This window comes from Castanea sativa, chromosome 5 (genome assembly GCF_040712315.1).
Source record: "Castanea sativa cultivar Marrone di Chiusa Pesio chromosome 5, ASM4071231v1".
In the NCBI taxonomy this organism is placed as follows: domain Eukaryota; kingdom Viridiplantae; phylum Streptophyta; class Magnoliopsida; order Fagales; family Fagaceae; genus Castanea; species Castanea sativa.
In genome coordinates, this window is record NC_134017.1 from 55,356,931 (window position 1) to 55,371,898 (window position 14,968).

Genomic DNA, 14,968 nt, shown 5'->3' on the forward strand with positions numbered 1-14,968 from the left:
CAGTTGTTTCCAATTTCTTAGAATCAAACAGATCAAAAAAAAAAAAAAAGCTTATTTTTCTTTACTTTCCCACATTTTCTCAGCACCCAAACACCAAGCAAACAAAAAAAAAAATCAAAATCATGTATATAATCAGAAAACATACCAAAATAAGAAAATATATATATTTTTTTTGCTTTCCCACGTTTTCTCACCACCCAAACATGAAGCACCAAGCAAGTAGCAAACACACAAAAAAAAAAGAAAAATAAGAAAAAGGAACGGAGAAGAAGCACTGAAGCAACGTGATAACGTTTAATGGTTTTAAAAAATGGGCGAGAGCTCGAACCAAAGAACGCTTAGTCATTAAAGTCACAAAATACCACTAAGCTACAAACTCCAACATGACTTAGTGTTAAATAAATAAATAAATAAATAAATATATATATATATATATATATATATATATATATATATATATATATCGGTTTGGTTCAATTGGTTCGGTGCATTAAAATTTGCCACCGACAACTGAACCAAAATTTTTGCATCTTTGCCACCGACAACTGAACCAAAATTTTTGCATCGGTTCGGTTGGTTTAAAGCGGTTTTTTTGGTTCCTCGGTTTTTTGTACACCCCTAGAATTCAAAGAAATATGATTTGGAGAGCAAAAGAGAGATTTCATTCATACACCCTGAGCCTCAAAGAAAAATTAACAAATGGGTTTGGAGCACTTGCATCCATGAGCCCAAGGATGGTGCACCATGCAAACCAAGCACAAGTTGACAACTAGCTTATACCATTAAAACACCGGTTAATTTTTGCCAAAAAAATGACCTAACTATAGATGTTTGTTCGTCACCATTAATGTTTGTTCGTCACCATTAATGTCAATTGTCAACTGACATAATCCCTCAATTTTAGCAATTTCAACACAATACTACTAAGTTGTTTTAAATTAAGTCAATTTTATCAGGGACGAATACAAGTAGGATTTGGGTAACCAATTTAACTCAATTGGCATGATATCAAATGGTTTTAGTCACTACCTTAAAACCTACTACTAAACTCTAGCAACTCCTTGAAAGATGATTTTTTTTTATTTTTGTAAACGACTTTTGTTTTGAGAAGAGATTTTTTGAACCATAAACATAAAGTCATTTCACCTATCAAAGAGATTATAATTAAAGTTTGTGAGCCAAATACAAGGCCATGTTTAGTTTGGAGGATACTCAGTTGTCATATCCCATCACTCTAACTCATTACCCAATCCTCATGTTTGTAACTCAAAATTTTCTCATAACTCTACTTGCAATGTGTTTGGATGGAAATTCTTAGTGGATGGAAATTCTCATCTGAGATCTTTCACAAGAGAGACCCACGGCTTCTTGCAACCAACCGAAATGCGAGACCACTACAACCTTCACAACACACAGGGACACCCAAGAGCAGAGACTGAAGCTAAAGATTTTGCAAGGCTGAGATCTGAAGAAGAAGAAGAGGGAGATCTTCTTCACTACTTCGGATGCAAGAGCTTTCAAAGATGTTCAACTGACTTTTTTGAAAACACAGCAAAATGGAAACCAAAACAAATGTTAAGGGAAAGTGAAAGTAAAAGAAAAGTAAGGAAAAAACATAAGGCTGGTACTTGCATAGTAAAAGAGCTGTTGGAGTGTAATTAGTGCTTTGCACTTGATGGCGACAAAACATATAGGTGGGATCTATTTAGTTGAGCAAAATTACAAAATTGTCATGGTAACTCTGTTTTCATAATTCGAAAACAACAAGCTAAACAACTAGAATGAACTGCTGGAATGAATGTGGACTCTACATAAAGTGAGTTATGAGTTATGGAAATTGAGTGATGAGCGATGAAAATCTCTCTAACCAAACAAAATGTCAAAATAAGTTTTCTCCATGCTTGATATCACAGGCAAAACACACACAAACTCTCTCTCTCTCTCTCTCTCTCCTATGATGCAAGTCGTAGTCACTAGATGATTCTAGTTTGACTCATTTGTCTATGGACTCGCTTCATTTGTGTAGCTTCTACGACATGTCGCTAGCCTTCATCATTGTGTGTGTTGATGTGAGTGAGTACTGGGGTTTGGCTGTCCATCTTGAGATCAGGTTCAAGAACAAAGAGCATCTAGTCTATCGAGACATGTCACGAGGCGATGAAATTGGCCCATTACAATAAGTTTTACTAATACTAAAAGGGTCCCGTTAATATGTACCCTAAAAACACACATTAAGCCATCCATTTATGGTAAAATTTTCTCGAGAATTGAAAAAACTGTCAATACTTTTTCAATTTCCGAGAAATTTTTGTCCAAAAATAGATACTTATTGTGTGCCCTAAGGGCACACATTAAAACTGATAATCGATAGTAATGGGCCAATTTCATCGCCTCATGACATGTCTCGATAGACTAGATGCTCTTTGTTCTTGAAGGCTCCAGACCTTTCTTTGTGATCATTTCTTTGTATTTTGATGAACGAGAATTATGGGAGCTTGTCCTACTATGTGTTGTGCCATAATTCTCGTTCATCAAAATACAAAGAAATAATCACCGAATTGGCATTACTAGTGTTTAAATAAAATGATGTATCATGGCTTGGAGCAAATTCAAGTTCATATATAATAGATTCTTGGCATTACCAGTGTTTAAATAAAGTTATGCAGTATGGCTTGGAGTAAAATCAAGTTCATATATATAATTGATATACTGTATACATGCTAAAATATTCATACATCGTCCTTTTGTTTAATTAAATAGATTTATAATTTGATTTGAAACACTGTTAAAAGTATAGGGTTTAATTTAAAACTTCTAGATGTGTTAAACTTATATTGAAACCATGCTTAAATTATGGTTATGGAGTTTAAAATATAATTTTCCCCCAAAAATTATTCATTGTCCTAAGTCAAAAAAGATCATGTATCCGCCACTGTATGCGTGTGTGCAAAACAGAACTCTCCACAACCAGTTAATTTCTAAATGGTGAAGAATTACACTGTGACTAGTGTAACCATTTTATTTTCTACATGAAGCTTTCAAATTAAATCATCAATGTAAACTGATGACTAGAAATAAAACAAATCAAATCCATAACTATATGTATGTAAAGGAGAGAAAAAAATCGAAGAGCTAAAAAGCACACTAGCATCCAATATATTTGTCATAACATCAAATTAAATCGGTGCCTACTTGACCAGAGCACCCATGTATTATGTACAATACAGTTCACCAATATTAATATACACATTTCTTAAAGAACCACCCCTCGCTCTTACCCACTTCATTCAGCAACAAGTGGTTTAGAAATTGCTTCACTAGTAGACTTAAAAAAGCCCATGAAAGACTGATTACATAGCAAACTGTAAAACAAGGAACTGTAACCTACGTAAAATCTATGTTATATAAGCCCAGCAAAGGTGATCTAGGAAAATTTGGACACGCCAACAGAATTTGTAATGCATAAGCAAGATCACAATGCCAAAGCTTACGTTATACCTAGCGGGCCTTTTTTAGACGTTTGGGTGGCCGCATTGTCTCTTTCCTTGAAAGGTCTGGAGCCTTCAAGTCAATAAATGGCTGCAAGCATTTTAAAGACTCACTCAAGTGAGAAATAATTAAGATTTAAGGCAGTTTATCATATTGAAAAATCTAGATTGATTAACACAAAAACACTTAAACACAGCAATGAAATTCCAATAGTTGAAAATGAGCTCTAGGATAGGATTTACCAAAAAAACAATTGTCAATATCATGAAAGTTGCACCACTTAAAGAAGAAGAGGTAAGATTAGACCCTAATGGACAAGAAAGCAATCAAACCATGACCACACTATCATAAAGGCAAGTCAGATAAATAAAACCTACGTATTAAAAGTATTATAGCAGCATTTTTCATTCAAATTAAGTATTATATTAAATCTGTATGCTAAATTGAACACTGTGGCAGCGCAAGTGCAGCAGTAAACATAGCAAAATATCAACTACTGAGCTAGATAATGTTGGAGCCACATGGCACCTATATGGTTAGCATGGGTTGGTTAAATCCCATCTGATCTGATTTGTTGATTATCTGCATTATGATCTTGAAAGCAAGGGAGAGCTAAAAAAAAGCTAGAAGGGAATGAATACTAGAGATGTTTGACGGACAACTAAATGTTCCTACATGAACTTTGAAAAATTTTGATGGTTTTATTCCATTTTGTTAAAAAGAATGATCATAGGCCTATGAAATGTACTAAGACACTTGCAATCATTATTTTACAGTGTCATTTTATCTGAGGCACAAGAAGATTAAACAGATGCAAAAATAGAGAATGTCTAAATTCTTAGCATTAAAGTAATCAATCTAAAGTAATTACAATCAAGATGGTCTCCTCAAATGTCTCTCATGTCTTACCTAGGCCCTTCAGTTCACCCTGTGGTCAAGATGACATGACAACATTTGAAAAACAGAATAATCCAAACCCAACACCAATTCTCACCCTATGAACATGGTCCATTATAAAATCACCCTCAAGGAAAATAACTCAAAGTCTGTGTTACTTCTCCAAATGAGGAGGTTCTAGCTTAAAAAGAGTTCCTAGATAATTTTCAGGAAGGTTTAAAAGACTTGCCTTCAAAATTTAAAGACCATACATGACTTGTCCTTTCTCAGGCCCCAAAAAAACCCCAAATCAAGGTGTTTAAGACCAGTTCAAGAATGATAGCATGGAAGCAAAACTATAAGAAATCCATTTTTGTCAATAGGTTATAAGATACAACCAATCAGATATTCCAATTTGGCAATCTAAAGACATAATGAGGTTGAGAAAAGACCATACACATAACCTGCTAAAGTCCACACATGGACAAATCCGAATAGGAAATGTGCAAGGATACCAATAACCAGCTTAATGGGTAGTTATCTAATCAATTGTTCAATAAGAAACTTTTTACACTTATGACTATACCTTTTCAAGTGAAGATTATGAAATATAATACAAAGTGAAAACATTGCAGCATATAAATGCACAGCTGAAATAGGAAGGCAGTATTTCTAACCTCATCCCATTTTTTTTGAAGTTCCAAAAGCTCCTGACAATAAGTGAGACACTCAGCATGGTATAGCGCAGCTAACTCTTTTATCAAGGCCTTCCTTTTAATTATGCCAATCACTTCAAAGAAAGAAAAATATGGCAATTGTGAGATATAGAAAAAAAAAAAAGAAGAAGAAGAAGAAGAAGAAGAAGAAGAAGAAGAAGATGGATCATAATTCATAAGTCAGCTTCTATAACAAACACAGAAAATTAGGCCAAACAACTCATGAAGAAACAATATTTTGATGCTTTCTGGAATGTTAACATTATTTTTAAAATATCCATGCCTGTCTGATCTCATATCAATAACCAAATTGTTTAAACTTAGAAGAACCTAAAATTCCATCTTGGCATGAAAGGAATGTATGTAACTAACATCAAAACTATGCACAAGTCGAGTAAGTATGAAACTTGAAAATTTGTGTTTAGAGAAATCATGCTGACAACACTTTAAAAAAAAAAAGACATATGTAGGCATATCCATAAGTGGCAAGAAACAAGTCCATAACTTCAAAGAAAACTTGTTAATTTTCATGGTTCCCAAAAATCTTATCATGGATCCATTAATTGCATTATACAAAAAGAAAAGGTTTTGAAATTGTTTTTTTTTTTTTTTGGGTTCATGGGGGAGACAATGTTGATACTACTAATCCCATGTAAAATCAGCAAAATTAAGTCAAACCCACAACTACAATGGTAAAATACCATGTAATTGATATAAAAAGATCCCATTTTTATCACATACACACTTCTAGCGGGTTTTGAATTGGCAAAAATTGTGTTAGTTTCTTGGTAAAAAGAAAAGCAAAGAAAGAAAGAAAGAAAGTAAGCCAGCCCAAACAATAGCGTAAAAACTAAATTTTTTCACGGGTCAAAATCTGAGAGTGCCACATTCTACATAAAAAAGGACTAAAACCCACAAAAAATATTTAAAATTGAAACCCAAAAGAAAGATCACCAAAATCCAAATTAATTCCATGAGTTGAAACAAACCTAAAGGAAATCGAATGAGATATTATGGTAAACAGAGAAATTAAAAAAACCAAAGAAAACAAAGAGAGAGAGAGAGAATAATGTACTTCGACTGGGATCGAATGGGGGTGGTGGCGGCGGCGGAGGATGAGTCGGGTCGGCCTGAGTCGAATCCGGCTGAGGCGGGGCGGCAGGAATTGGCTGAGACGGCGTAACAGGAGGAAGAGGAGGAGGAGGAGCTTGTTTAGGGTCTTGAGACATGATTCTTGGAACAAAGTCAGCCTGTGTGTTGTGGTGGGTTGGGTTATGTTCTGTTGTCCCCAAAAAGAACAAAAGAAAGAGAAATATGGGACTAGTTTCGTTTAATTAGGAGCGTGCAAGACATTATGGGACGGACCGAGAAAAGTTGTATATGTTAATGTTAATGTAACTAGTAAAAGTGATATAAATGGGTGTCCAGTCCAGCGTCCACATCTCAACCGTGATTGATGAATGGTCACCGTCCTAGTTAGTGATTTCAAAGTCTAAGTCAAGTGCAGGCCTGCCCAGTACCGCCTCCTCACATATATACAGGATTATCAGGTGCAATTGTTAAAAAAAATAAAATAAAATAAAAAAAGTAAAAAATGTAAAAAAAATTAGTGAAAGAAAATGGGTGAATTGCATGAAGGTATTGCACCTATACTCAACCCGTAAAGAGTAAAGACATTACAAATTTCATCCGAAGTCTAGACTTTTGTAATATTGTCCGGTATTTCTAGCAGGTCTTTTTTTTTTTTTTTTTTGGTGCGAAATATTTAGTTTTAATAATAAAAAATATATTATTGGAAAATCTCTACCTAAAGTTATTTTGTTACATAGCTCATTTTGAAACTCAAGTTTAGCTAACCTTGATTTCCTCCCAAGTTTAACCTTTTATTTGACTTCAAAATACTTCTACCCAGAGACTAAGGCCCTGTTTCGATTTTTTTTTTTTATCACTCATCACCCCTCACTCAATTTTTGTCACTCATCACTTATCACTTAAAATACTCTAATTTTCTAATACCCACCCGTTTGGTTTTTGTTTTCACTTCACATCACTCAAATATTTCCACATTTTTGTAGGTCCCATACCTGAGCACTTAGTTAGAGACCCATACATGATTTTCTATTAGCCTACATGCCTCACTCCACCTTACTCTGCCTTGATCCAATCTTCAGCTCTCACTCCGCCTCTCATAAAATACCATACCAACTTCAGCAAAAAAAAAAAAACCTGGACCCAGATGCGTGAAGAACAGAGTAGATGAAGCCCAACAAACTTTTCTCACCTTTCTCTTCCACTGCGACGATCTCCACCGTCACCAGCGGCGGCACCAAGCATTCCTTTTTCTTTTTTTTCCCTTCAACCCCCAATACCCACAACGATGATCGGACCTGCAGCGACGATCGGACCTGCACAAACCCAAAACTGATGCTACAACGATTGGACCTGCGACGATTAGACCTGCACAAACGACGAACTGATGCAGCGATGACCGGACCTGCAACGATCTCCACTATCACCACCGGCGGCGAAGACTAAATGGGTTCTATGATGATGAACAAAAAAAAAAAGAACTGCAGCAAAGACCAAATGGATTCTGTGATTAAGAAAAAAAAAAAGCGTATGAGACCATTAAAAGAAAGAAGAAAGAATTGAAGGCAGCGAAGACCAAAGAAAGGAGAGAAAAAAGAAAGAAAAGTGGAGAAGAAAGCAGCGCCTGAAACCATTAAAAGCAGTGTCTCACGTGTGTTGCTCTGACAATAGGTCCCTCTGTGTGTGTTTAATTATGAAAATGTCATTGGAAACTAAGTTTTAAAAACTGAAAACACCTAAAATATATTTTCAGTTTCCATAACTCATCACTCAAAAATCAAAGAATTGAGTGATGGAAATAAAAACAGGAAAGACAGTCAAAAAAGCTTTCTTAGAGTGGGTCCCACTTATTTTGAGTTATGGGTGATGGAAACAAAGTTATGAGTTATGGAAACAGCAAATCTAAATAGCCCCTAACTCGTCATTGGAGCGATTGGATTCAAAGAACCCCCAAGATTCCCTCCTTTTGTGCCTGGCCGGCTCGACTAGAAATGGACTGGGACTTGTGCTCTGGTCTAAAAACAAGAAGTGGGTCAAGAAAGAATGGCAGAGGAGAAGAACTAGGTGCTTCAAAGTAGCAAAGCTAGTAGAGAAGTACCAACACAGTGATTGTACTTGCCAAATCAATATGGGTAATTTTATCTCCCTTAAACTATGTGTATTATTTGTGTGTGTATGGCCATTGAAGGGACTCAAGTCTCTAAGACTAGAGCTCCATGTGGATTTTTAGTCCACCTCAACTTTGCCACCACTTTGAACTCGAGTCTTAGAGACTCAAGATGCTACTTAACTAGTATGTTTGATTATAATGTTACATAACAAAAATGTTAGCACAATCAGGCCAAGTAGCACTAAAAAAAAAACCCTTTTTTGTTTAATGTACTAAATTTAGATGTGATATGGGCAAAATATTTGCCCAAAATTAGCCATATTGTGGCCTTAAAATAATTTAGGGCACGTTTGGTAGACTGTTGTCGGGGTAGGCTTTGCTACGAAGGCCGAGATTGTAGAAATGAGCCAAAAACTCCCCTTGGGTTCATTAAATTTGTCCGTTATTGGATTGTCAAGCCCAAAATTTCCAATGCGGGGTACACAAAGGCTAATGGTTTTTTATGGAAAGAGAAACCAAACCAAGTGAAACACGAGAAAGTACAGAATACACACACACACACACACACACAAGTCAGAAATCTCAGCCCTCAGTCAGCGAGAGGGAGAAATTAAGGGAGGTCTTAAGTAAGAGAGGGAGAGTTCCCTTGTACCAGTATTCTCTACCTTCAAGCTTCCAAATCGTCCATACACTAGGTAGCTGATTGGGCTTTTGTATCAAAGTTTTGGGTTTTTTGTAGGGAAAACGTTTTGCCTCTCTTGTGGGCTGGTGATGAATATTTATATCAAGCTTTAGGGGATGCTTGTGACAAGTTTTTAGTTGGGAGGAAGGCCTTGGACCTTTCAGATGCTATTTTTATGATTTGGTGTATCATGTTTTATGCTTAGGGGAATGTTTGGTTGCTTTTTACATGATTTTGGAAACAAAGTTGTTTCCTCTGCATGGCTATTGTCTCTGGTATTTGCAAGCCTTGGAAAACTACATTTGGGTGGCTGAGTGGGCTAGATTGTTCAACCTTTTTTTTTTAGTCAATTGTGCTTTGGTGTGGAAAATGGAGTTAGGCTGAAAATTAGGGGCATAATCACCCAGAGCATGGAGCCAATTTTGAGGTCGAAATTTCTGACACTAGACCTCCTTCATGGGCCTTAAGTGCCTCCAGCGTCCCTAGCCCGCTTTGTGGCACATACGAACTGGGCCCATGTAAAGAGTCCGATAGGAACTAACCCAAAGCCACCAAACCATTCCTACTTAATTCCCCAACTGTTTGCATGGGCTTGGGCCATGCAAGAAAGCAAAATACAACTAATAAGATGCATTAGTCAGATCTGCTAAGCAATTGAGCTTAGCTGTTTAGTCGAACCATAAAATTTGTCGCGAAAATGACTATTAACAACTGTAAAAGGCATCGTAATGTAACAACTATTCCTATGGTTTAACTATTCAATAATTTGGTTATATTTTTATTACATAGAATAGTCATTTCTTATGAATAACTATTATTTAAAATGAGGAATAACTATTCCTCTCTAAAAGGGTTGTAATAGTTATTCATTAGTAGATGTAATAATTTCTAACATTAATATTTCCAAATAAATAAACTTTCCATATTCACCTAACAATTATGGAAAAAGAAATCATCAAAAAATAACTCATCTCTCTAAAATTTAAAATATATTATTTTATAGGAAATATAATTGTATGAATAAGATATTTCCTAAAATAGATCATAAATTTTATTCTAATGTTACATTTCACAACTAAGCTAATGAAAATGTTTAGTTTTTCCATTACAACACATTTTATTCCCGGTAATAAAGATTATCATTCTTGTTGTAATCCACATTTAGTGTACCAAACATACCCTTAGTGCACTAAACATAAGCCATTTTGTAATAGAAACCAATTGCAACTCATATAATAGTAGAGACTCCTCGTGACCCAACTCGTATCAATTGCAACCTATGCCATTATTTGAATTCACTGACTAAGAATCACAACTCATGTCACAAATCCTAGACGGTCGATTCCAACTTATTCCCCCCCTTTTTTTAAATTTTCTCTAGTCATAAAATAAGTAAATTTATCTTCTTCCCTGCTTTAATTGTGCCTATGACACCATTGGTGGGTTTTAAGGTTAATTTGGATGTTTTTGAAAATGATTTTGTGAATTATATGTTTCAGCCTTTGTTTGGTTATTAAAAAAAATGTAATTATTATGTTTTTAGTACCCAAAAGTTTTTTTTTTTTTCTTTATATTGATTGTTATATTATATTATATTTATTTAATTTTTTTTCCAAAAAGTTTATTATTTTTTAGGATAAAAATTAAAAAAACATATTTTTTTGGTATTTGTTAAATTCGAAAAGTGAGAAATATTATGATTTATGTCATTTTTAAACATCATAATACATGAAATAACTAAGTTGAAAACATAATAAAGTTAAGATATTGGAATGAAAGAATGAAATTGAAAACATGTCAAGCATACAGAGTGTAATTTGTAATTTAAACTTTACAAAACATATTTACACTTTTTCAAAGTAAATATATATATATATATATTTGTTTTTTTCCATTATTTTTTCCTCCTAGTAATGGGATAGAAACAAAAGAAGAGAGGGAATTATACAATCCAAACCCTATAGTTTAGCGTTTGTAACAAATTAACTCATAATTCCAAAATCAAATTTTTTTGAAAATTAATAAATTAAACCCTAAAACTTCAAAAGTAAAAAATTTAACTTTATAAATTCAAAAAAGCAAATGAAATCATATAAAATTATAAATAATAACTAATTAAACTCAAGTCTATCTATTAAAGTAGAACAACACTATCTTTGAGATTTAATATGAAATTATGAACTGAGTGCTTGAATTTTTTTTTTTTTAAAAGGTATTGATATCGATTAATTTGTTACACATCTCAAGGTAAAGAATAATCCCATACTCAAAAATATCTAGATACTCTCTTTTGTGAAATTAAAAAAAAAAAAAAAAAATTAAAGGAAAACAAATAAAGGGTATTTGTTATTATTATTATTATTATTTTAACGCCAAAACCCAAAAGGGCCAAAACTAAAACCTTTGCTCCTCCCATCTCGCAAGGGTTTTCAAGTTTCCATTGAGCAGAGCAAGAGAGGCTGCAGCCAGAAAGCAAAGCAAAAGCAAAAGCAAACATGAGTTTGATAGCAGGGTCGTACGAGAAATACATATGGGGTTTCAAGCTCAAACCCCACCCAACCCCAAACGGCCTCACCTTAACCCCACTCTTCTCCTACCCATCTCACCAGTCCCCAATCACCACCGTCGCTTCATGCGGCGCCGCCGCCGCTTCAGGCGGAGCCGACGACACAATCCACCTCTACGACCTCCCCTCAGCCTCCTGCTTGGGCTCTCTCCATGACCACTCCGCTTCTCTCACTTCCCTCTCCTTCTACTCTCCGCCCCACCTCTCTTCTTTCCCTCGCAACCTCATCTCCGCCTCCGCCGACGGCACCGTTTGCATTTTCGACGCCGACCCATTTGTCCTCCTCAAGTCTCTTCGCCCCCACAAGAAGCAAATCAATGATCTCTCTGTCCACCCTTCTGGGAAGCTCGCTTTGACGGTTGCTAGGGACTGTTGTTTGGCTATGGTTAACTTGGTTCGTGGGAAGAGGAGCTTCTGTGGTCGCTTGGATAAGGAGGCTAGTTTGGTCAAGTTTGATGCTAGTGGGGACAAGTTTTTTATGGTTGTGGAGGATAAGGTTGGAGTGCACGAGGCTGAGGATGCTAGGTTGGTTTTTGAGTTGGAGAATCCCAAGCAGAAAAGGGTTCTTTGTGCCTCGCCCGGCGAGGTTAGTTCGTTTTCGGAATTGGTTTCTTTTGTATTAATGCTTTGCTTTGCTTTGTTGTTACATTTACTTGTGTTTTGTTGTTTTATATGAATTATAAAGATGAAATTTTGAGCATCATTTGGGATTGGAACTACATTTATGCCGCGCTTCCTTGAACTTATCACAAGTTGCCTTTAGATCATTTCCATATTTATGCTGTTAGATAGGTTAGGGGTCTTTGTTTGTTGCAATGGTAAGAACTAAACTATGTAATGGCCTTTATGCTGCAACATAATTAAGGTTGTTCATGAATTGGTTCTCACTATTTATTATGGGGATCCCTGTTTGATTATTTATCAGAATGCTCAAGGTCTTTTACACTGATCAGTCAAACTGACTTGCTCATGAAATTTATTGAATTTGAAAATTTTCTTTGTAAGAGTGGACTAGTGGTTGTTGGTGAATCAATCAGCTTCACCTCCATGAAGTGCAAATTGTATAGGTTCATGTCTGCCAGACCATCATCTTGATATTGCTTGTGTATTTTATGGCCTCGCTGTGTTGAGTGGGTTAACTACAACAAATTAGCTCTTCTATTGATCATGGAATTCCTTTTCTCATTAAAATCCTTGATTAGATTTATCTTGTCAAAGTCATCTACTGAACAGACACATATACTATGTAACTCTTGTTCGGTTCATGAGTGGGAGCACGTATGCATATGGCACATAATAAGCCAACAAAATAGATTTGATTAGTGGCATTTTGTTTTACCCTTATTAACAGCCTGCCATTGTTAATAGTATTAATATGGTTCTTAGTCCATACGTAATGCAACATCCAGTAACTGTGTGTGTGTGATAGAAGTTGCCAGATTTAGTTCTGCTTATACTTACTTAGAATGTTAAAGAAAATGCTAGACCTGATAAAGTAAAACATCAATAATTGATCATACGGACCCTCTGAAACCTATGCCTTTTTGTACAATTTTCACAATTTTATTCATATGAGTGGCTTCAAAGGAAAAGAGATATACTCACCTTCATCATCATGATTTAGCATTAGAAAATGTGAGAGGTTGGAAGTTCTTAGCATAAAGGTCAATATTTGAATTGATACAGATGTGAGAGGCTGCAAAGTATCACCAATTTAGGCTTACATGTGATGTAAGCTTTAATTTCTTGACAGTTTAGGAGGCAGAGTAATTGTGGGACTTACAAGATCTTTTATTTTTATGAGATTTGATATTTAACTCTTTCAAGTACCAGGAAGGGAAAAAATTTCCCCCTGGGAACTGGAAGCAACTGAATGGATAATTTCAGATGCTATTTTCTAGTGATGGGCTAAGCTCTGCTGAATTCCATTGTTAGATTTCGGTTATCAATTTCTTCTCTTGCTTTTAATTAATAGATTATTTTAAAAATTGACAGAATGGACTTCTATACACTGGTGGTGAGGACCGGAGCATTACGGCATGGGATACAAACAGTGGGAAGGTTGCATATTGCATTGAGGACGCACATTCTGTCCGTTTGAAAGGTATTGTAGTACTCACAAGAAGTGATGGATCTGTTTCTGTTGATGATCCACATTTAGTGGCATCTGCATCGTCAGATGGGGTTATACGTGTATGGGATGTTCGCATGGCCATTAAGGAAAAGCCAAATCCGTTGGCTGAGGCTAATACAAAGTCAAGGCTAACTTGTCTTGCTGGATCATCTCTCAAATGTGAGTAATATATTCCCTCTTGTTATTGACCCAATGACACATTGCTGTGCATTTAACAAGATCAATGCCAACTTTTGTTATTTATAATTACTTACATTTGTGCTATTGAAATTATTTGTGTTATATTTTCTTTTTTGTTTTTTTTTTTTCTACAACAAACTATGAGTAGTTCTCATCTTGGATTTTTCCTTTTTTTAGTTCTCCTTTCATTATTTTCTGTCATTTTTCATTGATTTGGGCTTTGTAATTTCATGGCCCTTTGGGAAATGGTTGAATTGTCATAAAACTTGATAAGTTATGTTTTCTACTACTTGGAAATGGTAATATTTAACAGCTTTTTTAACAGTCTTTTAGAATAATATGAAGTCCTGCATCAGTATAATTTTGGTGACCTTTGTTTCCAGGCTTGATACTTCCTCAATCTTGCTTCATGTTCTTGTAAATTGTGAGTCTTATTAATACGTTCTTTGCTTCTCTTTCAGCTTTCAAACGACCAGAATCTGGAAGCAGCAGTATTCCAAAAGGAGAGCAGGATGAAGAGATGGAAGGTTCATAATAACCATCAAGAAAATGATGCTTCTAGAAGAAGAAAACAAACAATTTTTGTATGGCTGGTAGAGGAATTTATTTAAACCTGTTGAAGGGCTTATGGATGTTCTGTTAACTGTTGGGTTCAATCAGTCCAACCCATAAATTTTGACATTAATGATACTTGTGTAGTTTGTTTATATTAATTTAAATATATATAATTTGAGTTTCCAACATGCTTATGGATACGTATGCTAGCATCTTGTGAAATTGTTGTTTTGGGTTTGCTCTTGAAAATGTTCTTGGGACTGAGACATTGCAAATGGCTTTAATGGTGCTTGTGAATTACTATGAACTTCTTAGATTTAATGAAGCAAGGATCCGGCTTTTCTAAAGCTGTGGCATAAGTTGCTGGTTCATTAGACAAGGCCATCATAGAATCCCGTTACATGGTTTTTGTGTGTTCAGTACCAATCTGAATCTCATCATCATCTTCTTGGGAAAAGTCTATCTTGTTCATGGAACTGCATTTATCCCAGTGCACACAAGGACAATAATTTTTTTTTGTTCTTCACTTTGCTTTGTCGCAATTGCAAAAATAGACATCCACATTTGGAAA

The 14,968-nt window shown here is 35.3% G+C and overlaps 2 protein-coding genes across 2 annotated transcripts; one reads left to right on the top strand and one right to left on the bottom strand.

Annotated features, from left to right (window-relative positions):
* Positions 1-3,145: 3,145 nt before the first annotated feature.
* Positions 3,146-6,586, bottom strand: LOC142633943 (uncharacterized). Its single transcript, XM_075808200.1, has 3 exons — positions 6,157-6,586; positions 5,043-5,155; positions 3,146-3,579 (listed from the first exon to the last, which is right to left on the bottom strand). Exons 1-3 carry the CDS (start codon positions 6,308-6,310, stop codon positions 3,499-3,501), a joined length of 348 nt encoding a protein of 115 aa, XP_075664315.1. The 5' UTR covers positions 6,311-6,586; the 3' UTR covers positions 3,146-3,498.
* A 4,736-nt stretch (positions 6,587-11,322) lies between these two features.
* On the top strand, positions 11,323-14,585 carry LOC142633705 (uncharacterized). The gene is made up of 3 exons (XM_075807946.1): positions 11,323-12,114; positions 13,524-13,821; positions 14,304-14,585. The coding sequence occupies exons 1-3, from the start codon at positions 11,458-11,460 to the stop codon at positions 14,375-14,377; spliced, it is 1,029 nt and encodes a 342-aa protein (XP_075664061.1). The 5' UTR covers positions 11,323-11,457; the 3' UTR covers positions 14,378-14,585.
* The last annotated feature ends 383 nt before the right edge of the window (positions 14,586-14,968 follow it).